This window comes from Saccopteryx bilineata, chromosome 1, assembly GCF_036850765.1.
Source record: "Saccopteryx bilineata isolate mSacBil1 chromosome 1, mSacBil1_pri_phased_curated, whole genome shotgun sequence".
NCBI classification, from domain to species: Eukaryota; Metazoa; Chordata; class Mammalia; order Chiroptera; family Emballonuridae; genus Saccopteryx; species Saccopteryx bilineata.
Genome location: NC_089490.1, coordinates 218,408,878 through 218,436,305, shown reverse-complemented (window position 1 = coordinate 218,436,305; position 27,428 = coordinate 218,408,878). Strand labels below are relative to the sequence as shown.

The 27,428-nt window shown below is 43.4% G+C and overlaps 1 protein-coding gene across 3 annotated transcripts in view; it reads left to right on the top strand.

Moving 5' to 3' along the window:
• Positions 1-27,428, top strand: part of SIPA1L2 (signal induced proliferation associated 1 like 2) — a 261,170-nt gene that overhangs the window by 218,382 nt on the left and 15,360 nt on the right. For all 3 annotated transcript variants that reach the window (XM_066236177.1, XM_066236189.1, XM_066236182.1), the window contains exons 15-18: positions 1,700-1,924; positions 13,741-13,894; positions 16,823-17,042; positions 24,431-24,562. In XM_066236177.1, coding sequence (XP_066092274.1) covers positions 1,700-1,924; positions 13,741-13,894; positions 16,823-17,042; positions 24,431-24,562 — 731 coding nt within the window. The remainder of the gene's footprint in view (positions 1-1,699; positions 1,925-13,740; positions 13,895-16,822; positions 17,043-24,430; positions 24,563-27,428) is intronic.

Sequence of the window (27,428 nt, the reverse complement as noted above, 5' to 3'; positions counted from 1 at the left end):
GCTTCATTCCCTAAACATTCTCAGAAAGTATTCAGTTTGGTAACCCAGAGGGTAATGTGAGTAGCTTGTGCAGTATATTAACTATACCAGACTTTGGGGTCCCCAAACTTAACCACAGCACATCTCAGGGACTATCAAAGCCTTTCAAATGCATGTGCCTGTGGTGACTAACCACGATGTGCAGTCCTTCATTGGTCTGAATGGGGAACTGTTCCAGCATTCCTGGGACAGTTGAGAAATTATAGAGTATGGGCTGAGTAGTATATAATAACATTGCACTCATGCCCAAGTTCCTGAGTGCGCTAAGCACATTGTTATTCTGTGGGAGAATGTCCTTATCTTAGGAAATGTGCGCTGAAATATAGAGGGTGATGTCATGAGGTGTGCAGCCAATTCTCAGGTGGCTCAGAGATGCATGGATGTGGAAACAGGAATGTGTCAGGGGCAATGAGAAGCGAACACGTCGTGAACCTAGAGGAAGGGAATATGGATCTTTTTCTACCATTTTGATACCTTTTCTGTAGATCTGAAGGTTTTTCTAATAAGAAGCTTAGGGAAGAATACACAAGCTTTCAGAGCCCGTTGCCTAGACAGGAGTTCTCATGCCAGCAGTTCACCAGCTGGTGTGTGCCCCGAAAACAGGAAGAGCCATGTGGAAACCTCCTTTACTAGCGTGGACCCCTATTATGAATAATTCTTTCATGCATCACTTTTTAAAAATCAGCTACATTTTTATAATGCTTACTCTGTGCTGGGCATATGCTAAGTAATTAATTCAGATTATCTTCCTAGCAGCCCTTTGAGTTGTATACTGTTATAGCCCCATGTTACAGATGAGAAAACTGAGGTTGAAGAACTTGCCCATGGTCTCCCACTACTAAGTGACAGTAGCTTAAAATTTTTATCTGTAAAGTAATCCTGATCTGTGCTTTCACTAACTTTTCATAAAACATTGCATTATTGACTTTCCTGGATTCAAAAAGGTCTTTAGACATCTGCTTTGTGACTTGCTGCTTTTTCTGAGTTTTGTTTGTGAGAGTCACCCAGGCAGTCTCCGCCTCCTGCCATTCATTGGGGGATGTCGCAGCCATTGATTCATATTTATTTACTGGCCATTTCACTGCTGATGCCTCCGGCTGCTACCACTAATGAGCTCTTAAGACTGATGCTCCTATCAACATCGTTGCCTCTTTGTAGGTGCACGTGTGCACTGCCCGGTCACATGCTGTGCTGGTATACACCTTTAAGCTTATGCACAGATTGCTTTCCAGCTGTTCTCAGTCTCCACTCCCTCCAGCAGTCGAAGGGTACCCATTTTTCCAAGTGTTGGCCAACACTGGACATCCTCTGACGTTCCAGTCACTCACTTTTGTCAGTCTAGTGAGTGTGGCATGATGCTCTCAGCTCACACTGACATTTCCCTGGTGACAGCAGAGGCTGAGCACCTCCCTTGTGCGCACTCACCTATGTCACTCGTGTTTCTATTTGCCATCCCCGACGTGTGCTCAGCCTCCCACCCCAGCACACAGCCGGCACTTGGGCATCCTCTGACCATGCGAGAAGACCACATCTCCACCTCACGCTGCCCGGTGTTGCCCATGGAGGAGGGCAGGATGAAGCATGGGGCTGTGCGTTTGGTGACACGCCTGCATGCTGAGTTCAGGTTGCCTTTTAACTTTTGTTTGTTTTCTCTCCTCAGTGGTTCACACCATTGCAGAAGCCCCTTGGCTCACTGTTCCAAAAGTACCGGGTCTCTGGACACATCCAAAGTCTACATCGTGTCTCACAGCAACAGCCCGCCGACCACTGGGTCCCTGTCCAAGCCCTACCACAGACAAGGGGCAGGGAGCAAATACATCATCGGCTGGAAGAAGTCTGAAGGCAGCCCACCGCCTGAGGAGTCCGACCTGGCGGAGTGTCAAGGGTAAGAGGCTGGTGGCACTTCTCTGGACAGCTATACGTTTTGGGAACTAAGCAAATGTGTAGTTTCCCTCCAACAGAATATAAATTCCAAAAAAAGAATAATCTCTAGCAATATCATTATAGAACTCTTTAGGTGTTGGCATTTATTTCTCTTTAAAAAATCTCTTTCCTTGATTTTTGCAAATACAATTGAAAGAAATCCCTATTATTTTTTTTAATTAACTTTTCTTTTTTATTTAGACAATTAATTTTAACAGAATGACATTGATTGATCAGGGTACATAGATTCAGAGAAAACATCTCCAGGTCATTTTAACATTTGATTATGTTGCATACCCATCACCCAAAGTCAAATTGTCCTCCATCACCTTCTATTTGGTTTTCTTTATGCTCCCCCACCTCCTTCCTCTCCTTCCTTTCCCTCCCTCCCCCTGATAACCACCACAGTCTTGTCCATGTCCATGAGTCTCAATTTTGTGTCTCACCTATGTATGGAATCATACAGTTCTTAGTTTATTCTGATTTGCTTATTTCACTCAGTATGTTATCAAGGTCCATCCATGTTGTCATAAATGATCCTATGTCATCATTTCTTGGTTGAGTAGTATTCCATAGTATATATGTACCACATCTTCTTTATCTAGTCATCTATTGAAGGGTTTTTTGGTTGTTTCCATGTCTTGGCCACTGTGAACAATGCTGAAGTGAACATGGGGTTGCATGTGCCCTTACGGACCAATGTTTTTGAGTTTTAGGGTATATACCCAGTAGAGGGATTGCTGGGTCATATGGTAGTTCTATTCTTAATTTTTTGAATAGACCATACTTTCTTCCATAATGGTTGTACTACTTTACATTCCCACCAACAGTGAATGTGGATTCCTTTTTCTCCACAGCCTCTCCAACATTTGTTATTATCTGTCTTGTTGATAATAGCTAGTCTAACAGGTGTGAGGTGGTATCTCATTGTAGTTTTGATTTGCATTTCTCTGATAGCTAATGAAGATATATATATATATCTTCATGTATCTGTTGGCCATTTGTATTTCTTCCTGGGAAAAGTGTCTGTTCATGTCCTCTTCCCATTTTTTATTGGATTGTTTGCTTGTTTGTAGTTGAGTTTTATGAGTTCTTTGTATATTTTGGATATTAGGCCCTTAATCTGTGCTGTTGTTTGAAAATATCATCTCCTATTTAGTTGACTGTTTGTTTTGTTGTCAGTTTCTTTTGCTGTGCAAAAGTTTCTTAGTCTGATGTGGTCCTATTCATTTATCTTTGCCTTCACTTCCCTTGCCTTTGGAGTCAAATTCATAAAGTGCTCTTTGTAACCAAGGTCCATGAGTTTAGTACCTATGTTTTCTTCTATGTAATTTATTGTTTCAGGTCTTATATTTAGGTCTTTGACCCATTTTGAACTAATTTTAGTACAAGGGGACAAACTATAATTGAGTTTCATTCTTTTGCATGTGGCTCTCCAGTTTTTCCCAGCACCATTTATTGAAGAGGCTTTCTTTTCTCCATTGTGTGTTTTTGGCTCCTTTATGAAAGATGATTTGACCATATATATGTGGTTTTATTTCTGGGCTTTCTATTCTGTTCCATTGATCTGAGTGTCTATTTTTCTGCCAATACCATGCTGTTTTGATTATCGTGGCTCGATAATATAATTTGAAGTTAGGTATTGTAATGCCCCCAGCTCTGTTCTTTTTCCTTAGTATTACTTTGGCTGTTCGGGGTTTTTTATCATTCCGTATAAACCTGATGATATTGTTTCATTGGAATTTTGATGGGAATTGCATTAAATTTGGATATCGCTTTGGGTAATATGGTCATTTTGACTATATTTATTCTTCCTATCCAAGAACAAGGAATATTTTTCATTTCATGGTATCCTTTTTGATTTCTCTTAACAATGCTTTGTAGTTTTCATTATATAGGTCCTTACCATTCTTTATGTTTATTCCTAGATTTTTGTTGTTGTTGTTGCAACCATGAAGGGGATTATTTTTTTCAGGTCGTTTCCTGATGTTTCATTGTTGGCATATAGAAGGAAATAGACTTCTGTATATTAATTTTGTATCCTGCAACCTTACTATATTGGTTTATTGTTTCTAATAGTCTTTTTGTGGAGTCTTTGGGGTTTTCTATATAGCAGAGGTCTCAAACTCGCGGCCCGCCGAACAATTTTTTGCGGCCCGCAGACTAATCCACAAACTACAGTTTCTGGTCGTTTTGTGATACTGAAAAGTGTTGCGTAACAGTTGCTTTTTGTAGACCTAGTGTAGCCCGCCAAACGGCTGTGATCTTGCTCTGCGGCCCACATGCTGAGTTGAGTTTGAGACCCCTGCTATATAAGATCATATCATCTGCAAAAAGTGAAACCTTTATTTCTTCTTTCCCAATATGAATGCTTTTTATTTCTTTCCACATAGTGGAATTCCAGCACTATGTTGAATAAGAGTGGAGAGTGTGGGCACCCTTGTCTTGTTTCTTATTTTAGATGAAAAGTCCCCAGTTTTTTGCCATTTAATATGTTATCTGATGGTTTGTCATAAATGGCCTTTATTATGTTGAGATATTTTCCTTCTATACCCATTTTGTTGAGTGTTTTAAACATAAAATGGTGTTGTATTTCATCGAATGCCTTTTCTGCATCTATTGATAGGATCATATGGGTTTTGTTCTTTGTTTTGTTGATATGGTGTATTACGTTAACCATTTTACATATGTTGAACCATCCTTGTGATTCTGGGATGAATCCCACTTGATCATGATGAATTATTTTTTTAATGTGTTGTTATATTTGATTTGCTAGAATTTTGTTTAGTATTTTAGCATCTGTATTCATTAGAAATATTGGTCTGTAGTTTTCTTTCTTTGTGTTGTCCTTGCCAGGTTTTGGTATGAGGGTTATGTTGGCCTTATAAAATATTTTTGGAAGTATTCAATTCTTCAATTTTTTGGAAGATTTTGAGTAGAATAGGAACCAAGTCTTCTTTGAATATTTGATAGAATTCACTAGTATAGCCATCTGGCCCTGGACTTTTATTTTCTGGGAGGTTTTTGATAGTGGTTTCTCTTTTCTTCCTGCTTATGGGTCTGTTTAGGCTCTCTGCTTCTTCATGACTCAGTCTAGGAAGATTGTATTGTTCTAGGAATTTATCCATTTCTTCTAGATTGTTAAATTTGGTGGCATATAGTTTTTGATAGTATTCTACGATAACTCTTTGTATATCTATGATATCTGTGGTTATTTCTCCTCTTTCATTTTGGATTTTGTTTATATGAGTCCTTTCTCTTTTTTCCTTAGTGAGTCTTGCCAAGGGTTCGTCAAGTTTGTTGATCTTTTCAAAGAACCCGCTCCTTGTTTTATTAATTTTTTTCTCTAGTTTTTCTGTTCTCTCTTTTATTTATTTCTGCTCTGATATTTATTATTTCCTTTCTTCTGCTGGCTTTGTGTTGCCTTTGTTCTTTATCTAGTTCCTTAAGATGTGAAGTTAAGTTGTTTACTTGAGCTTTCTCTTGTTTGTTCATATAGGTCCACAGTGATATGAACTTCCCCTTATTACTATTTTTGCTGCATCCCAGAGATTCTGATATGTTGTAATGTCATTTTCGTTTGTATGTATCTTTTGATCTCTGCTTTCATTTCTTTTTTGGCTCACTCATTTTTTAAAAGTAGGTTGTTTAATTTTTACATTTTTATGGGTCTGTTTACTTCTTTTTTTGCAATTAAATTCTAGTTTCAAAGCTTTATGATCAGAAAATATGCTTGGTATAATTTCAGTCTTTCTGAATTTGTTGATGTTAGTTTTATGGCCCAACATATGGTCAGTTCTTGAGAATGTATATGTACACTGGAAAAAAATGTATACTCTGGTGCTTTAGGATGAAATATTCTGTAGATCTATTATATCCATTGTTCTAGTGTTTCGTTTAAGGCCGATATTTCTTCATTGATTTTCTGTTTGGATGAACGACTTACAGCAGTCACTGATGTATTGAGGTCTCCAAGTATGATTGTATTTTTGTCGGTTTTTATTTTTAGATCAGTTGGTAGATGTCTTATATACTTTGGTAATCCTTGGTTTGGTGCATATATATTAAGAAGTATTATGTCTTCTTGATTCAGTGTCCCCTTTATCATTATGAAATGACCATCTTTGTCTCTGATTACCTTTGCTATCTTGTAGTCAGCATTATTAGATATGAGTACTGCTACACCTGCTTTTCTTTGGATGTTATTTGCTTGGAGAATCATTTTCCAACCTTTCACTTTGAATTTGTTTTTTATCCTTGTAGCTTAGATGTGTTTCTTGAAGGCAGCATACAGCTGGATTTTTCTCTTTTATTCTACTCTGCTACTCTGTGTCTTTTTTTTTAGTCTATTATTTCTGCTATTTTTTAGTCATTTATTTCTGCTCTGATCTTTTTTTTTCTTTATTCATTTTAGAGAAGAGAGACAGCAAGAGAGAGAGAGAAGGGGGGTAGGAGCAGAAAGCATCAATTTCCATATGTGTCTTTACCAGGCAAGCCCAGGGTTTTGAACTCAGCATTTCAGATTGACGCTTGATCCACTGCACCACCACAGGTCAGCCTACTCTGTGTCTTTTTACTGGCGAATTTAATTTATTTACATTTAGTGTAATTATTGACACTTGAAGGTTTCTTATTACCATTTTATATATTGCTTTCTAATAGCTCTGTATTTTGTTTGGTTCTTCTCTTTTGTTTTTCTGTCATTTGTTTTGTTTGGTTGTATTCCATACTTCTTTTCTCTGTTTCTTCTTTTTTTAAGCCATGTGCTTCTGTGGTGGTTTTTGCAGGGGTGGTTACTATTGAGTAATGGAAAGGGTACCTGTCATGTTTATTGTAATACATTATCTCATGAGTGCTTCTGTACTCCATCCTCCTTTGCTACTGTTAATCTTTGTTCTCTCCCCTTTTTTGTTTTTGTTGTCACATATTAATCTTGTTTTTATTATGATCTTGATGGAGCTTTTACTTGTAGTTTTGTTTTGATTTGTTTGTATTTGTTCAGATAACCCCCTTTAGTATTTCCTGAAATGGGGGTTTTCTGTTGATAAATTCCCTCATCTTTTCTATATCTGTGAATGTTTTTATTTCTCCTTGTATTTGAATTATAGCTTTGATGGATACAGTATTCTTGGCTGGAAGTTCCTTTCTTTCAGAACTTTAAATATTGGGGTCCACTCTCTTTTGGCTTGTAGGGTTTCTGCTGAGATATCTGATAGGCCTTTCTTTATATGTTGTGTTCTTCTTTTCCTTGGCTGCCTTGAGGATTTTTTCTTTGTCATTGGTTTGTGATAATTTCATTATGATGTGCCTTGGAGTAGGATTTTTGGGGTTAAGATAACTCGGTGTTCTGTTTGCTTCTTGGATTTGAGGCTCTAATTTTTTTTGTAGGCTTGGGAAGTTCTCATCAATTATTTGTTCAAATATTTCTCCATTCTGTTTTCTCTCTCTTCTCCTTTTGATACACCCATTATTCTTATGTTGCTCTTTCTGATGGTGTCAGACAATTCCTGTAAGGCTTTCTTATTTTTTTTTTTAATTTGTGAGTCTCTCTCCTCTTCTCTCTGTAGTGTTTCTAGTTGCCTGTCTTCTATGTCACTAATTCTCTCCTCTATCTGGCCTGCTTGTTACCTCATTTTTCAGTTTATGACTTGAGTTTTTTTATCTCTGTTTGATTCATTTTCATAGTTTCAATTTCCTTGGTGATGTATTTTTTTTGTTCATTGAATTGTTTTTTGAGCTCTCTAAATTGCCTTTCTGTGCTTGTATATCCCTGAGTATTTTTAGGACTTCAATTTTTAATTCTCTGTCATTTAACTCCAAGGTTTCCAAGCAATTGAAATTTTTTTCTAGCGATTTTTTATCATCTATCTGAGCTACATCTGTCTTTTGTATCCATGATATTTGATTTCTCTTTCCTTAATGACATTTGAGAGTGGTATTGTTAATAACACTAATAAGAGATGATTAAAAAAATATTGAAAAAAATGCAGTGAAAAAATGAAAATTCTATTGTGCTCAGTGAACAAAAACTGTATAGAACAGAGAGCCAGAGTTGGGGGGAAATGACTTAAGAGATAAAAAACAAAGTAAAAAACGCACAAAATGCCACAAAGAAAAAATTTGAATCTAGAATAAAATAATTTGTTTGTAAATGATGAATAAATGAGAGAAAAAGTGAAAGAGAAAAGAAGAATAAAGAAAAAAAGAGAAAAAGAGTTAAGGTTTTTGGAATGTAACCCTCATAAAAAAAAGAATGGAAAATGTAACACCTATGGGTAATGAAGTTCAAAATGAAAAGAATAAGACAGAAGGAGGATAAAAATGACCAAAGTGGAAAAAAGAGATGAAAAATACAAGAAAAAAATGGAAAAAAGTTATTAAAAATGTGATTTTTTTCCTGGTTTTGAGAAGTTACCTTCTTTTTTCCTTTTTCTTTTTCTTTTTGGCCGGTAGCGCTATACCACAGGTTTTCCCCTGTGGCACTCTTGAGTAGAGATTTACAGTTGATGTGTCGCTAAGGCAATGATATAAGCTAGTGCTCAGTCCCGTTTATAGGCAGGGCTTGTTAGGGTTTGCTGGCTCCGACAATGAGAGAGTCAGTTTTCCCGGTGCCTCTCCCCACATCTCTCCTTCCTGAGTCAGCAGCCTGGGGACCCAGCTGTGAAGTTGTCCCAGCCACTGCCTGCAGAGCAAGAAGCCCTACAAGCTGCCACATCCCTTCTAGGTCCACTCAAAGCACAGTCTGGCTAAAGCTCTGTTAACCAGAGCCAACAGCATAAGCAGGCAGGGCAGGGAGGCAAATGTTGGTCAGGCTCCTTTCTAAGGGTCTCCAGGTATGTCTAGTTTGCCTCAGCGCTCCGCAGGTCTGATCTCCACAGGCTTCTCCCTTGTGCCATTTGGAAGCCCGCAGCCTAGCCCTACAACTTCTGCAGTGCTCTCAGAGGTCTGCTTCACGGGAATGTGCTTTGTAACCTGTGTTGGCTGGCAGAGGTGCCCTGTCCGGACAGGTCCAGGCCTAGGGATTCCGGCCCTTGCACACTTCCTGTGCTGTTGGTTGAGGAGCTGGGACCACATAGAAACTCTGGCTACAGCCCATGCAGATGTCCACTGCTGACAGTCTCGGGCCCAGCCCCTCTGTCTGCGAACGCGCATGCCCACACCAGAGGCATCAGGTGGAGCCATTCGCACACCGCCTGCGATTGCAGACCAGGAGTGAACAAAGCTCAAAGCTGCTCTGGTGCCGACCTCCGCAGGCAACCCGCCCGGCTGCCTCTGCCGGAGTCTGCTGCTTGCTCTAGCTTCACATCCACGAACTCAGGCTGAGCCGCCGTGTGCTCTCTCCTCGGCTTGATTGTCTACCCTAGCCCAGCTTATTCCCTTGGCCCTCTTTTCCCCTCAGTTCCAAGTGAAAGCGCCCTTCCTCAGGTCAGTGAGGAAGGCGGAGTGCTTCGTTCTCTCTCTTATTTCCTTCAGAGTGGATTATATATTCAGCCACCTTTTCACCCAATCGTACCTTTGGTGTATGTGTAATTCAGATGCTCCTGAGATTGTTTTTCTGTCTCTAGTTGTTGAATTTGTTGAAATTTCAGGGGGAGATATCAGGAGCGCCCCTCACAGTGCCATTTCTCTGATGTCAGTGAAATCCCTATTCTTTGTGCTTCTATTCGAAAAGCTGCCAGCAGTAGAAAAGGCGTGGTAATGTGCTCTTGCTGATGTCAGCATAGACTGTGAATAAACAAGTTCACGGACAATTTGAATTCCTATAGAGTCTGTGTGTTTTGTAAAGTTGCTGATTAAGTGACATCAGAAAAGATAAAGGACCTTTCCCAATTTCAACATGACTGTGATCTCTCATCCAGTGGTTAGGTTTTATGGGGGCAGGTAGGGAGGGGTGCTATCTATCTTTTTGGAAAAAGAAAAGACCAAAATTACTGGTAACATTTTATTACACGTGTGAAAAATAGGCTGATCACGCTTAGAAGAGAATAGTTAGAAATCACATTTCAAGATTGCAGAGCAAGGCTGGTCCTATATAGCTGTTGGTTTAGTCTTTTATTATTATTATTTTTTTAAGGACAGCGTTGAAAACAAAAGCTCATGTGCACTAATTATGGGGCCCTTGTATTTTTTTGTGTCTGCATGTACTAATAATGTTACCACATATGGGGGTACCTGGGGACTTCCATGACTCTCAGAGAAGAGTTCTTCTAGGTTTTAAGTGTGGGTAAGTGAATAACATCATTTCAAGTGCTTCCTCAATATGGCCAGCATTGATATTGCCTTCTAAATTAAAAATCATTTTAGTGCTAAAATTGAATGTGGAATCCTTTGGGTAAAAAAAATAAAATAAAAATCTTGTCAACAATTGCAAATCAGTTATTTAGAAAGTAATTTTATAGTAATAACACTTTAAAAAAACAAATGCAAATATTCTGATGATAACGTTGATATTTCTGTCTGATAGAATCTTCTGTGTGCTTCCTAGAAACTCATCCAAGCCTTTTAAGTTCTAAGAAACATTTGTGGGGACATTTTGCATGTTAGTGTAAGCACCATGTTTCAGTAAAGGGCCCTCTGTCGTGAGAGTCAGGCGGGGGGGGGGGGAGCAGAAGCCTGTTTGGACATTTTCCCTGGAGCCCCCTCAGTGTGCGCACTTTAATGCACTGGTGTGATGACCCAACTTCCAGTATGAGAGGCTGCATTAGAAACACCGTGGTCAAGGGGTTTGCACCTCTGCGTGGCTGGACACACATTTCCCCATATCACGGGTGGGAGGTTAGTGTTGGGATTCGAACCTGGGGCTTCTCAGCTGGATCTCTTTGCTGCTTTGGGCTCAGCCTGGCAGGTGCAGTGAGCACCCCAGGCCTCATGTAGCCAAAGAAAGTGCTTCTAAAACAAAGCACAAGCAACGACTATATAATGGCTGCCGCATACAGACTGCGCCAACTATGGTTTTGAAATTTTGTCAAAACAGTGCTTTACCAGGTTACCGAAATATATGCTTATGAAAAAGGTCTGTCAAGTTGAGTGTGTTTGTGCCACTGTGAATTAGAGAATATTAGCGTCTCATTGAACGCAAAATATAAAATCTGTTGTGTCCTCCAGAAATTTCCCATAACTCAAATTGCCAGTTATTTAATGAACTCATATATAATAATCAGCCTTCACTGATATTTTTTTAATATAACCTTTATATTTAAAAATACAGCTAAGAAGAGCTACGTAGACCTTTATTTAAGTAGCCCTGAGTATGTGCCTTAGATGTGCTGCGGGTTTGTTTTTTTTCTCCATGGTTCTCACCTCCCAGGAAACCCTTCTGCTCACTGTTGCAGAACTAGTGGGTCTCTAGACACCTCCCTTATTCATGGTCAACACTGTGCTGTTGGCCCATATGAAAATTACCTGAGCAGCAGCAATACGGAGCTAATTAAGTCCCAGGCCCTGTTTCCAGGAACACCTGGTCTGAGGTAGGAGAAGAAGAGTAGAAATCACTAATTGCAATATAACATCAGCAGTTCACAGGTACGTTATTGCATATACTACACAGGCATTGATTATGGGAGAATAATGCCAGGGTTTAGTTGCATATTTTCTAGTCAGTCCTGAAAATTCCTCCTTTAATATTCTCTATTTAAGTGGAGTTGGGTTTTTTGTTTGTTTGTTTGTTTGTTTACCTAATTGGTCACCATGTCAAAAACTTACTTAGGTTCTGTCTGAGACTCCTATGTGACATTTCACATTGCAAGGGTGACAGGTAATCCTGTTGTCCTACGCCAATTCCAAGCCCCATCTCATCCACCTCCAACCTTACACTTCTAGCAGCTCTGCTTTTACTGCCCCAGAAGAACAGTTCTGTCACAGGCCTCTGTGCCTCCATCCATGCAGTTCCCTTTGCCTAAATGCTATTCCTGAATTTCTGAGCCAAGTTGCTAAAACCAGCATCCTCCTGAGCTGGCCTTTCTCTGCACTATCACAGCACTGTGACTTCCTACACGCTTGTTCATCTGTGCTCTTATATGCATGTGTGCACACGCGCGTGCATACCCACATACCAGACTGGGGCCCTCCGGGAGTGCCTATACTCACCTCTGCACTCGTGACAGCCACAGAGTAGAACCTAGGGCCATAGTTATTGACATGTCACCTGGCAGTTTTGGTAAGATTACTAATTTAGCAGGAAAGGCTGTTGATTTTTATTGCAACACTTAGGAAAACTAGAATAGCACATTTTATTAGTAATTACAGTTGACCCTGAACCATATGGGTTTGAACTACACAAGTCCACTTATACTCAGATTTTTTCCAATAAATACTATACATGTATTTTCTCTCCCTCATGAGTTTTTAAATAAGGTTTTCTTTAGCTTACTGTTTAAGTCAACAATAGGCTATGAGTAAAATTTTGGGAAGTTGAAAAAGTTGCGTGTGGATTTTTGACTGCATGCAGTGTTAGTGCACCTGACCCCTGCATTGTTCAAGGGTCACATGTGTAGATACTAGATTTGTATTCAGGCAGCTGTTGATGGGACCTGGGGGTTTTCCTCTCGTCTCTTCCAGAACACAGGGGGACTGGGTGCTCAAGCCCCTTCCAGAGAGGCTGGGTGCCCGTGGACGCCCCCTTTAGCACACCTCTGTGTAGTTTCCCTCTGTGGCTCTTCCCTCAGAGCTGTGGGCTCTGAAGCCCCCTTTTATGCCGTGCTGTCCCATAGGCTAACCAGATGTTCAGTCGTGTTTTAAACATTTTTAAAAGTGACTTTTCACAGCATTGTTTGCTCACATTGTAAGTGTTGCTGATACTTTGAGGTATGAGACATGCAGGAGACCCGACCCACCTCAAGAACAAAGCAAAGCCATAATAGAGATTTCTAGATAAATCACTGTTAGTTTGAAGCATGTCTGTATGAGTTTCTTATTCCCGTTTGCCCGTGAGCTGTCCCACTGTGACAAGGCAGGCTTACTTTTGAACTAGAGTCATCTCAGTGACACACCACATCATGCTGGTCACCCTCTATTGTCAGCTCCCAGGACCCTGGATTCCTGGAGCCTGTATCCAGGTTGTGTGGCTGACAGCCTGATAGCCCTGCCCATTCCCTCCATGTGCAGCAGCATTCGGTGGCTTGCATTTCCAGAGTCAGCCTTTTAAAAATGACTCTCCACTTTTCTCCCTGGAAAAGAGCTGAAAACAGTAATTCATCTAGACAGTCTTTTGTTGTCCATAAATACATTTTTATATACCAATAATTAAGGGAGACAGCTGCTTTATTTGTCTAAACAGCTTTGAGAAATTGCTGATAATAAAAAACATGGTTGGCACACGCCAGAATCGATTACTTTTCAACTCCAGGCTCCTCGAGGGCCTTCTCTGCATTCTCTGAAGTATGGGGGTGTGGCTGGCTGTGTCAGACTCCTGAGGGGCCCAGGGGCCCCTCAGAGGACCATGGTAATTTCTGCTGAATTATGGAAACTGTTTTCTGATGCAGATTAGGAAAGGAGAAATACAGCCTTACTTTAAAACCTGGCTGCATTTTTATTTTCTCATCCCAGACTTTGGGGATCTGATTTTGTTTTGAATTATTCAGAAATCTAACTTTGCAGGTGAACTCATTTCACAGATAGACGCAGGCCTGTGGGGCGAACACAGCAAAAATGAACGGACTTAGTCAGGAGTTAGGTGTATCTGGCTGTTGAGTCTGGTGGTGGGACTTGAACTTTTGACACTGCATGCACGTTACAGATGGGCTGGTTGCTCCTCGTCTCATTCTGGCTTTGTCCCAACAGGTTGTACGGTGAGAGGGACCTCATGTCCACCTCCACTCAGCATCAGACGGTGGTGGGAGACGCTGTCTCGGAAACGCAACACGTTCTATCGAAAGAAGACTTTGTGAAACTGATGCTTCCCGAGAGCCCATTAGCAGAGCAGGGGAAAAGAAAGGTTAGTGTGGGCAGTGGCATTTCTGTAATACTAAAGGGAACTCTAAATGAAAGACTTGAGCATTCCCAGGTACCTCTGCCTGTGTTCTCTCTCATGGTTCTACCAGCAGCTCCAGGCACGGCTGGCCGTTTTCCACGTTTATACTATCGATAAGCAAAGCAAACCTGGAAGGTAGGAAGGGCAGCTTTCTCGCTTGGACAAAAGACACTAGGGTCTGAGGGGCCTGGCCTCAAATGCCGGCTCTAGCAATGATCAGCTATGTGACTTTGTACCAGTGACTTGACCTCTTGGCCATGTCCTCTGTACAAAGGAGGTAATAATCAGTGTACTATAGAGTTTTAGGAAAGATGAGAAATGATGTGAGCAGAGCCTTGTGTGCTACCTGGACATAACAGGCAATCGGAAGTGGTACCTGTTAAATTCATACCACCTGACTTTTGCTCCTAGAGCTCCACCTTCTGCTCCAAATCATTCTCAGATACAATCTTCTTTAGAAGCAGGCAGAAGTTGCACTGCCTGCTGAGCATCACACATAGAGGAATGTGGACCAGCCTTGCTGGGTAAGACTGTGCAGCTATCTCAGGGAAGGCCGCACATTAGTCTTGCAAGCTAACCTCATGTTCATGCCATACCTTCATTCACAATGCAGTTGTCCCTGGCTAACATTAGTCTTAGTTTATTATTATAGTCTCTTAAAATGCTAAATAATAGAATACGTTAAAAGGAATTTACAGGTAATTTAGCCCACTGTCCTCTTTTTGCAAGTAAGTGGTGAAGTGTGAAGTTCACATAATACTAGTTGGAATCCAGATCTTCCCCATTTTAATCCAGCTTTCTATCTTGTGCAAATGAAAAAAAAGGAAAACCAAGCATTATTGCATTGAGTGGAATCAGGGCAAACACCAATCCTAGGCTTCTGCTTTCCCTGTAATAAAATGATACTGCAATTAGCCTAGTTGTGTTTTATTTTTTTCTTTTCTTTTCTTTTTGTATTTTTCTGAAGTTAGAAACAGGAAGGCAGTCAGACAGACTCCCGCATGTGCCTGACCAGGATCCACCCCGCATGCCCACCAGGGGGCGATGCTCTGCCCATCTAGGGCGTCGCTCTGTTGCAACCAGAGCCATTCTAGCGCCTGAGGCAGAGGCCACAGAGCCATCCTCAGCGCCTGGACAAACTTTGCTCCAATGGAGCCTTGGCTGCGGAAGGGGAAGAGAGAAACAGAGAGGAAAGAGAGGGGGAGGGGTGGAGAAGCAGATGGGCGCTTCTCCTGCGTGCCCTGGCCGGGAACCTAGTTGTGTTTTAGATAACACTCTAATTAGACACTGCCTCAAAGCTACTTTATTCCCCCATGCCTGTAATCCTGTTGTGAGGCACCTGCTGGTCCTGTGAAGTGGGGGGTCTCAGAAGAACTCAGGCCCAATGAGTCTCTCCTTTTTAACTTGTATCGAGTCATGCACAAGGTCCAGTAAACCGGGTACAGACTGTTGAACACAAAGTATAAGTAACTTTTCTTTCAATAGAAACAAACTTCTCCTTGACACATGTCAGGTTTTTTTTTCCTTCTAAGACAAATCACTTCCCTTTCATGGTGTAAATTAAACTCTGTAGTCCACACACATCCCTACACCCATTCATCAGCAGGACAGACATGACAGGATGGAAGGTACACATACAATAGTAATATTTTTAGCTGTCTTTCTGTGTTCACAAATATAAGTAGCCATTTCTGCATTTGTTTGATGCAAACATTCTGCCTTTCACTGTTGTTTGTGTGGAAAGAGTGTGGTTCATTCAGTGTGCAGAAGGGGTTGGAAATTCAAATTTCATTTCATTTTTCTTGGGTATTTGACTACTTGGTTTCTTTCATAAGGATTTTTTTACCCTATCTGTTTTAATGCCCAATAATTCTATTGGTTTCTTTAACTCTGGTTATGATCAATTTCTATAAGTTTTCAGCAATTGTAATAGACTGTAATCAACTGTCTGAGTGATTCTTTGTAAAGTAGACAATATGTTACTTTACCGCTTCCTTTTTTTTTTTTTTTTTTTGTATTTTTCTGAAATTGGAAACGGGGAGGCAGTCAGACAGACTCCCGCATGTGCCCGACCAGGATCCACCCGGCATGCCCACCAGGGGGCGATGCTCTGTTGCAACCAGAGCCATTCTAGCGCCTGAGGCAGAGGCCATAGAGCCATCCTCAGTGCCCAGGCCAACTTTGCTCCAATGGAGCCTTGGCTGCAGGAAGGGAAGAGAGAGACAGAGAGGAAGGAGAGGGGGGAAGGGTGGAGAAGCAGATGGGCGCTTCTCCTGTGTGTCCTGGCCGGGAATTGAACCTGGGACTCCTGCATGCCAGGCCGACACTCTACCACTGAGCCAACCAGCCAGGGCCGCTTCCATTTTTCTTGAACCTGTATGTATGGCCTGGAAAGCTATGGAGTTCAGAATTAGTTTTATTACCACTATTTAGATTAGATTGAACCTCACATGCCGTTGATTGGTACAGAATTGCCTAATATTAAAATGGAGTCATTTCAAATTAAAATCAAGCCAGTGCTCTGAGTGGTTATGAAGTAACTGTTGCCTAAAATGACAACCTTCCCTGTTTCCAGGGACTGCCGCTGCTCTAAGGTTAGCGAGGTTCCGTTTAACATTTCAGAATTAATAAAGCTGTTCACGTCTAATTCGGGATAATTCTTCATAGAATGTCACAAGAGGAAAACACTCAAATCCAGTAAGTGCACTCTAGGCCTTAATGCATACAGGTGCCTTTGCCTGGGTGACCCTTCTGCTGGGGATGGGGTTTCTGAGCTGATAGCCTGGAGTGATCACAGCGCTGTGCAGACCCACAGATTTAGCCCCATATATTCCATGATTTTAGCCTTGTAAAATCTGTTTTCTTTCCTGTCTCCCATGTTTAAACCCGTAGTTTTCATTCTACGGGCACCTGTCCCCACGACGCTCGCTGTACCGCACGCTGTCTGACGAGAGCATCCGCAGCACTTGGAGGGACTCCTCCTTTGGCAGCTCCCGGAGCTCCATCCTTGACCAGGCGCTGCCCAATGACATCCTGTTCAGCAGCACCCAGCCCTACCGCAGCACATTGCCGCCCAGGACACACATCCCACCCAGCACGGGAGGTCTGCGGAGTGAGTGATTGTCTCCTACATAGGTGGGAGCGATATTTTACTGGGACCCCCACTGGGTCCTCTGATTGTCTTCTACAGAGCGAGGGGCGGTATTTTAAACTGTGTACCACTTGCTGGTGTGTATTTTTTCCTTTTTAAAAAAACACTGACAACCCTGATTGGGTCGCTCAGTGGATAGAGTATGGTCCTGGTGCACCAAGGTCATAGGTTCGATCCCCAAAGCACATACGAGAAGCAATCAGTGAGTGCACAACTAAATAGAACAACTAAGTGAAACAACGAGTTGATGCTTCTCTCTCTCCTTTTTCTTCCCTTGCTCTCTCCTTTCATTTCCCTTTCTCTCTCAAATCAATAAAAAAAATTAAAATATATGACAAAAGCCACAGAGTGGACATTTTTTAAAAGTTAAGTAATACAACAATTTTGAAGAAAATTGAAAAACCTATATTAAAACATTTTTATCAGTAAAATAGTGACCTTTATGCCATGTCTTGGTTATTACATTCATAAAGAAAACATCTAAAACCTGACTCTACAAAGAGGAAACTGATGAGGTGGGGGTAGATCTGTGGCTGCGAGCAAGGAGGGAGGCCAGGTTCTCTCCTGTCCCTGAGCGGTGGTGGGTGGTGGGACCCTGGTCACAGACCTGGCCTCTCACCGCAGTGGGCACAACCTCGTCCCCCTCACTTAGCTTCTCTGCCTCTGGTTTATTCCAGTTCGCTCCCAGGTCAACTAGATACTTTGTAGATGATGATATTCCTTAAAGCCCTAAAATGTCCGATTTTGGCATAATGTTAGTTCCTTATTTACATGTCATTGTTTAACAATTTTTATTACATTACTTTTTTTATATATAATTTGTCTTGCACAGAAAGAATGGGGAATTAACCAGAAATACATTTATTGTCAGTCTTTTTTTTTATTTCATCATAGAAAGCATTCTCTTTATAATGAATTTGAACTTCATAATGCACATAGAAGTCCCCAGTTAGATTAAATAGAAGTTCTAATAATCTTTCTAATGTTTAACCTAATTGAAAAGAAATCTTGTCTCATAAAATTCTTCATCTGTTTCTTTCAGTGACATAATATCCTGCCTATTAATAAGAGTCCATTTGCCTGAATTGAAGAAACCTTTACACTTATTGATAACCAGGCCAGACAGGCATATTCTAATACCTTAATCTAAGTGGTTTTCCTTTTTAATAGATAGGAAACTTTAATATCCACTTAAAAACTTCTGTAAAACATTTTTTTTCATTTCAAATGTTTGACGTGTGATGTGAAATTTATGGCATATGTATTATGTAGGTCTTACAGTCTGTCCTTCATTTGCTTCATGTGAAAGATATGTATTTCTTTTTTTTAGCTTCACTTTTTTTTCATAAATGTTTCTTAGAGCAGTTTTAAGTTTATAGCCAAATTGAGCAGAAAGCACCCAGAATTCCCATGTACCCCCAGTCTACACACAGGCACAACCTCCCCAGCTCCCAACAACCCCCACCAGAGTAGAATATTTGTTAGAATCCTTGAATCTACACTGAGACATCATTGCTATCCAAAGTCTACAGTTTACATTAGGGTTCTTTCTTGGTGTACGTTCTGTGGGTCTGGACAAATGTATAATGACGCATGTCCACCATTAGTATCCCATGGAGTAATTTCACTGCCCCAAACATCCTCTGTGCTCCACCTGTCCATCCCTTTGTCCCTTGAGCCCTTGCCACCACTGTTCTTTTTACTGTCTCCATGGGTTTGCCCTTTCCAGAATATCATACAGTTTGAATCATACTGCATATAGCTTTGTCTGATGAGCTACTTTTTTTCTGATTGACTTCTTCCACTTAGCAATATGTGTAAGGTTCCTCTGTATCTTTTCATGGCTCTATGATAACTCATTTCTTTTTAGTGCTAATACTCCATTATCCGGACGGACCGCAATTTGTTCATCACTCATGCACACAAGGACTGCATCCTCTTTTGGTGTGTTCTCAGTGCGAAGGCACAGTGAGGAAGCAGGCAGGGTGCACTGTCCTCGCTGCTCCCTCTCTATCCAGGCTGAGACCGCCTGACTCACCTTCATGTTCGTTTTTCTAGGAAGGTAGTCAGCGTGGCCTGGCTGTTTGCTGTTCTCTGATGAAACCTTCTTACTTGGCAGTGTGCCTCTTCCAATTCCTATGCTTTACAAACGACTCAGAGCTACTGCTCCAGGTTTGAATGGGTGAAAGACAAGATGTACCTCAGGGAGCTGGGAGTACTTCATGCCGATATGTCTCCCCCCAGACTGGTTCCCTCCAGGCCGCCGTGCGAGGTTCATCCTCAAGACCCAGCTTCCCAAGAGGGCTCCAGCCTCCCACACTCACCTGGGTATTTGTGACTTTTCTGTCAACTCAAGACAGATCTTAGTCATGCTTCACTTTCCATGGTTTCTGGTCATTCCACAGAGCCTCTGTGAGAAGATGTCACTCTGAAGTAGTTGACAGCCTGAGACTGGGACCCGGAAAGTTGATGTGTGTACTAATGCCTAGCAGTTGTCTATGGGCAAGAAACAAGGAACATCTGAGGTTGCCCAACTGTTTCTCTTAGTTCCTCAGAGACTTCCCTGTACATTAAAGCTTGGAGTGTGGGCCGGTTCCATTGAAATTTCTCACACTGGTTGGTTGAATAGCTATAGAGCTAAACTGGGCAAAACACTCAGAAAGCACATGTGTTCCTTCCAACTGACAGCCACGCGTTCCTAGGAAACACCTGACCTTCAGAGGGGAGGGCCTTTTCCCTAGCAGCAGCATCCAGATCTCATCCCCTGTGTGCAGAGAAAAGGTGATGGCCCGTGTGTCACCTCACCACGGCACCTCTTCCGCATATGATTATTACAGTCCCAGGCTTTTGGGTCATGTAGTTCTAGCTTTCAAATGTCCCAAACATGGATCTGTCTCAGAATCTTTGTTCTGAGGAGATCAAGATCTCACTCTCACCTTGGGAGACAGAAACTTAACCAACATGCTTTGGCTGTGACTCATGTCATGATTAACATATGTCCTTATGCAGTCACTGAAACGGGCCATATCATTCTGTCTTCACGTTGGAGGGGTAAAAATATGATCCAGACAGGCAACTGGCAATAACTCTGAGGTAGTTCTATGTGGCATTCGGGCCCTTTGCTTTCGTTATTGGAGGATTTCAGAATCAAATTTCTTCAGTGGCCCCAGTAGAAAAAAAAAAAAGGGGGAGTGGCCATTTGGACACAATTCATAGTCCAGGTAACCAATGATAACTGAAAAGCTTTCAAGCGTCTTGTACCTCCTTGACTACTTGGGCACCTGGCTTCACTCAGTCCCAAGCATTGGCAGGTTCTGTTCATAATATTTTTAAATAGAATTCCTGATTTTTTTATGGGATGGGGATGAAAACTCTCCCAGGAATGGTGGAAATCTTTCTGGATGATAGACTAATGAGAGTTTTTAAGTTTCAGAAATAAAAACAGTCTTAGCTTACCTGTGTTCCCAAGTGCTGTAGCTTAGACCTAGGCATCTCACAAAGGATGCCCCTTGAAGTTAAAAAAAAGGGGGTGAAGTTTCAGAATAAATACGAGAAATTCATATTTTCTTTATACTTTAGCGCTCACACAAGATGCTGCAGACCTGCGGTGTAAACACAGGGTGTGATGAGAGCTGGTGACCAGCAGGAGTGTAACCCTCACTATGGAAGGCTCCTTGGCTTTTACGACAATAAAGTCAGGCTTATAAAGGTGGTCACTGTGATTTCAGCTTTTTGTATGAACAAACAGGAAGTCACAGTCTCAATGCCCTGGGCCAGAGGGCGGGGGCCAGAAAGCAGGGCCCCAACATTACTCAGCTCTCAGAATCCACAAGTCATTTTTTTCTATGAATTAGCCAAAAGAGAAGTGTGCACTCCTAGGGGACCACTGACCTGGGAGAGCTGGATTTGAAGTAACAGGCTTTGACACCTATGCCAGGTGGTGCCTTTTCTTCCCTATCCATAGACTCAGGGAGCATTCCAATTGTGCTGCCACAGCAAGGCCCCGCACAGGGGTGGGTCCCTGCACCAATCTTATCCAAACTCATCAACCAACGTCAGCAGGGGCCACCTGCTTGTTGACCAGGCTCAAGGGCAGAACTGTCTGTGTCTGTGGTCATTCTATCACTAATGCTAACACTGTACCTGGTGGAACCTGGAAGATGGTAGCTGCTCAGCAAAAACCATCTAGGTGACAGGACAGAAACCTAATGTCAGTGAAAGGGATTATAAAGGTTTGGAATCTCAGACAAAAAGAACAAAACAGAAATGGTAACTTTATGATTATATGGTTGTTCAAGCAAAGGGGGTGGGAAGAATGTAGGTGCTTTTTATTTTGATAACTGAGAAGAATTTGGGCAGCACTTACTTAATTTCAGGTGACTGTCGACACGAGGCTCCTCTCCCTGCTTTCAGAAGGACTGTGCGGTTAGATTTCAGTCTGTGTTCTCAGAGCTGTTCTCCCTGACTGTGCCCTTCACCCAGCAGCTCCCCATCACACCTGTCTCAGCGACTGTCACCCCTTCCGCCTCCTCAGTCACATCACACCTCTTCTGTTTTCTTTGAAAGACGTGGCACTGCTTTAAGTTCTTGTTCATGTTTATCGTCTCTTCCTATCACTTGTGACATGAGCTTGGGCAGGGGTGGGCCTTGTCTGTCTCCTCCACTGCTGTCCCTTCTGTAGACATACAGTAGGTACTTACTAAATGCATCATAAGCAGATGGCGAGCGGAGAGCGCTCCAGATAAACCCTGAAGGCGCGTCTTCTATGATGCGCCTTCGCCAGTTCTGTAGTATTGAGTGAGCAGGCACATCTTGGCGACAGCTAGGGTTGGGGACTGAAGATGACACAGCACAGACAGTGTCCCCTCCTTTTGTTCCTGGTTCTCCATAGAAGTTGGAGGAGGTTAGAAGGATACCCAAAGCTTGTGGAACTTAGAGCCTGAGACCCTCCCAGACCCCAGGGTCATCAGGGCCACTCTGCACGTGGGATCCACACAATTGTGTCCGGGGTGGCCAGCAGAGACCTGCCCCAAGGTGTGGAGAGCTCACCCACCCGCCCACTCACTGACTCACCCACCCACTCTGGGGATCAGCTTCCTGGGCACCAAGACCCAGACCTGTGCCATGGCCCTGTCACAAATGGCCGCCTGTCATGGAACTTCAGGTGCTCAGGAAGAACTAGGCCCCGAGTCGTCACCCCAAGACTACCAATCTCCACGGTCGGTTCTCTGTTGGGTGTTTGGGGAAGGTAGCTCTTTGAACACACAGTTGCAGGAAGGCCACGAGAGCAGTGGGGGTACAGGGACAGTAGCCTAGCTCCCAAACCTCGACTCGGCTTTGGCCACCAAATAGTTTGGTCCTGTCCCCTCCATTCTCTTGACATTTGTACCTCTTGTCCTCTCCAACCCTTTTCTTCCAACCTGGCTGCTGTCAGAGCCTGTGAGGATGTTGGCAGTGGTGTTAGGAGGAAGCTGGGCAGCACACGTGTGCCTGTGATTGTTTCTAGGCTTTAAGATGCCACAGCTCAGGTGAGGAATTATTGCATTACAAAGGCAAAGAAAATCCTCAACTGGGTATTTCTTAGCAAAACCTGACTAACAGTGTACTTTCTGTAGAAATATTTATCCATTTGAGTAATTTTTGCTCCTTGTTTTCCGGCCCAAGGGTGGTAGGAGAGGCGAGAGCAAAGGGAATGCACTCTGGGCCCCCACCTTGGCCTCTGCACCCTGCGCAAGCTGCCCACACACCCTGTTCCCAGAGGAGAGGCGAGAGCAAAGGGAGTGTGTTCTGGGCCCCCAGCTTGGCCTCTGCACCCTGTGCGAGCTGCCTGCGCACTCTGTTCCCGGAGTGCTCAATTATGGGCGAGGGACATGGTGACGGAAGAAGTTGCTGCCTAGTCGTGTAATTTCTCTGGACATAATGCTTTAAGCACAACAGCCAGTGTGATAGAGACATGAAGGTCCCTAGGTTTCCTTACCTTTCTGCCTGTTGGTTGAACCCTCAACTTCTGGTCAAAGACAAGGACCCAGGAGGGGTCAGTCCAGCCTCTGCTCAGCACGTACCTCCCAGGATTTCAGAGACGGGGGAAGGGGAGTACTGAGCTACTGTCCAGCTTTGTCCCCTCAAGCTTTCCTCATTCACCCCTTGGCCAGGGCAGAGCCCAGGCTCACAGAACAGGTAGGAATGGTGGGTACATCAGAGAAGGTGAGCTCAGCACATGGAGAGGGTGGCGGCAGTGGTGCAGACAAGCCTGGATGCACTGTCACTGCATTAAATGTGCAGTGGGGAAACAGAGCATTTGACCTCCAGCACCTGTTGGAGATCATTCAGAACTGCCCATGAAAACTAGACTTTATGTCCTTCAAGGCCAATGTCAAACACTCCATCCTAGTCCAGATGCCATACTCTGGTTTCTCTTCAGATCGCATAAATCTTTCGCCTTTTACTAGTCCAGATGCCAGTGTTCCATAGCCACCCGAAAGGATGTGGGGACAGAAATTACAGGTGCATTTAGTTATGTCCCTTACTTAATTGCAGGCTCAGACAGCCAGCTAGTCATTATTTTGATTGATCTAATTAGTCAGATGTGTTCACATGCAGCAGTGTGAACGTCAGGCAGGTTCAGAGAGGCACGTTAGAGAAGGTCCAGCCAAAACCTTTAAACAATGTGTCCCCAGATGCTTGAGCTATAACAACCGGTATTCATGATGTAACACTTGTGTCCTGGGATGAGAGTTTAGAGAAAAAGAAACAAAGGCCCGTTTGTACAGATGAGGGACAGCCACAGGACATCTGATGCAGGACAGGAGAGCTATCTCATAAGTCACAGCATGCAGAACATGCCCCCTCTTTCTCTGTTCCTAATGGAAACAAAGTCTTCCGCATTTGTGTAATGAACTGACATTCCAGGTATCTTGATTTGTGGCGATCAGCTTTAGGTAACTGTTCATCAGGACGCTTTTTAAACTTTCTGGTTAGAGATTGAGCCAAACCCTCCATACAATAAAAACTTGCGACACTTTAAAAGCAGGGAAGTCGCCCCTGAAGAAAGCAGGAGCTGGTCCTGGTTGGAGACTCGGGTGGAGGACCTGAGAAACCTGCCCTGGAAGAAACTTGTGCGAGGTCCCCATCCCCGTGGCACCCAGTCCTTGCGGCTGACCTCTAGTGAGTCTGTAGGTCAGAGTTTTCTTTTACAAATCCCTGATTTTCCAGCCATGTCTCTTTTGGGTAACTATAGTGTAGTCTCTCCTTTGGGGGAGGTGGGAGGACATTTTTTTTTTTTTATAAAACCTTCCCTTGGCCAGTGCCCCATGCTACAATCTGACTTCCTCTGGTTTTGTTTCATTTAGATGAGTTCTGGTTCTCCGATGGGTCCTTATCGGATAAGTCCAAGTGCACAGAACCTGGCCTGATGCCCCTCCCGGATGCGGGCACAGGGTTAGACTGGTCCCACCTCGTGGACGCTGCTCGGGCATTTGAAGGTAAAGACTCGTGGCCTTTGGGCTGGGGCGGCAACACAGGGACCACAGCTGTTGTTGGGTTGTCTGGGTTACCGTTCGAGTGCTCTCACATCCCTGACAGTGAAAATGAGCAGGAAGGATTGAGCTGTGACTGAGAACAGTTAGCAAGACCACTTAGTGATGTAGGCAAAGGATCCCAAGTCTGAAGTCCAGTTCAGGGACCAGCCACCACTGAGGCAAGTAGCTTTTCCCCTTTGACCTCCATTTTACCTCAAACGTAGAGGTGTGAATATTTGGGGTGCAAGTTGTATCTTTCCTCACAGTGAAGTGAGGTGACATAGGACGGGAACCTTCAGAGTTGAAAGGTCCTGGCACAGCAGGATGAGCAGCTCCAGGCATCACTTGCTTGACCGAGCGAGCCTCCATGGTCTGGACCTCAGTGTTCTCCTCTGACCGTGTGGTCGGTGATGGTGGCTGGGCCGCTGGTCTCTAAGGGCCCCTCCAGATGCCACATGGCATTTGCTGTTGGGATGTTAGAGGGTCTGGGGCAGCCCATGACCCAGGATGATGTCTCCATTTGCTGCTGAAGTTTCCACAAGTACAGCTTCTGCTCCTGCGGTGACCATAGAACTGACAAAGGAGGCAGGGTCATGTCAGCAGGGACCCAGTAGTGGATCTGCAGTGCATATGGGAACAGCAGTCCTCCAACTTTACTCACCTTCTCAGCCTCTGGCAGCTCAGCCCATCACCTGTGATGTCAAGGAAACAAGATCACTTCTTTCTCAGGAAAGGCAGGTGCACTTTGAACTCAGGCTTCGTTACCTGCCCTGCCCCCTGACATGCTTGCCCTCCTGGAGCAGCCTGCAGTGGATTTGCACTAATTAGTCGCTGTTGGTGCTTCTGGTCTTGTTTGGGGGGGGGGGGGACTACTCTGCAGCTAATTCAGACTCCAGCAATATTCAGCTCCGGTTACGGGTCGAGGGAAGCCCTGTTAGGATATTTCTGCCGCATGACAGGTTCTGCTTGCTGCCTTAATAGAAAGAACGAGACTACTTTGGGGTTCACTGCTTCTCCCGGTGTGAAGCCAGGAGGACCCCACCTGCTGTGCTACCTGCCGCCCGCTCTGACATCCCAAAGTCAGTTATGAATTACACAAGGCCCAGGCCCATGGCTCCTTTCCAAGCACCAGCACTGGCCTAGATGTGAGCACCCCAGAGGTCAGAAATGCTGTCTTTACCTCTGTCTAAAGCCACCCAGGCAGTAGGTGATGGTATTTTCTCTGGCGTGTTCCTTACACTTCTTGTACAGCCCCCCAGGAGAATGTAAGACCATCTATTCTGTCCTATACGCGTCCCCACCACATACGTGCTTGCACAGTCCTTACCACACCAAATGTGGCTTTAGTCATGTCTATCTCTTCTCATTAGGTGATACATTTCTCAAGGGAAGGCTGCTTGTTTTATTTATCTTCTCTTTCTTTATCAAGCACATGGCGAGATAACAAGTGCAAGGCTAATCACAGGAGTAGGTGGGTGTTAAACACACCTGTCCCAGTTCAGCATAGGTTTTGACTGCTGAAGTCCTTTTGTATTATGTTCATTTTTAGGTTTGAAACAATATTTATCAGCTTATTTTTGTACCCCTTGTTTGTGTCTGCTTGGTGTCCTTCCTCCCCTCCAGCATAAAATCTCTGTTACGAAGTGGATCTTTTCAGGGCGTGGGGGTTTGGGAGACAAGGGTAGGTTGAGAAAGCAAAATGGCACATGCAGCAGTAGAGACTGGTTGTAATCACTGCCCTCCTGCTGGGTGTGGGCCTGTGGGCAAGTCACTTAACTGCTCTGACGTACGCACGTGGTACCAACACTGACCATTTCGTCCGTAATCCTCCAAGGAACCTGCTTGATTGTGTTGGGCTTCATTCAGTCTTCCCATCTATAAAATGCAGACCTCTGCCAAAGTCCTGTAAGGCTTCCTTCTGTCCTCAACCTCCAGAGAGAGTATCTCTGAGCTGAAGTCAGAGTGCAGATGGGAGTTGGCACCCTCAGAAAAAGGAGGAAAACGTGGCATCCCAGCTATGGTGCCTCGGGGGCATTGGTAGATTCACTAAACAGGAAGACTGTGGGATTCTCTCTGCCAAGACTTTGGTTACCTGACATTCCTGAAGTTCCCAGACAATGTTCATGGGAAATATGGAAAAAGTTAAGGTTGCGTTTAAAAATTTCAATAATTTTCAGTACTTTTCTGTAGGCGGTGTAACACCTCAAGATAAGTAGTCAGCTCTGGAAAATTCAGTTGAGAATTTGCGACTCCAGACCCTGGGCTAATCAGATCTCTGTCACAGGGCACTCTGACAGGTTGGCATGGGGACTGGGGGTGATCAATCACCTTAGCACTTGCAAGAGAAATGTCCTCCATGGATAATCCATTTGCCCTCTTGTGATGATTTTTGTGTACTAGTTCTCAAAGCCATTTCTGAACTAGGCGGAACATCATAAAGAAAAGATAGTACACATGGGGTCCTAGCCTTATTCCAGGAGATCAAGTTATATAAATGTCTAATCACTGTACTGTACACCTGAAACTAATACAATATTGTGTGTCAACTATAATAGAAAAATTTTAAAAAGAAAAAATAGTCCAAAAAATCCTCATGTGCTTGTTAAATTGTTAACAAACTACAAAATGCAGTTCAGGATGCTGTATTGAGCTTGGACCCCTCTAGAATAACAGACACCCATGCTTTTGACACAACCAGTCAGCAGGCTGCAAACAGGCATTAAAGTATGGACTGTAACTGCCTATTGGGTTGAGATAATGCTTCTCAGAAAGCCCAATGATGCGGTTCGCCCCAAGCAGACATGCCTCCCCCACTGATCGGACTCACTCA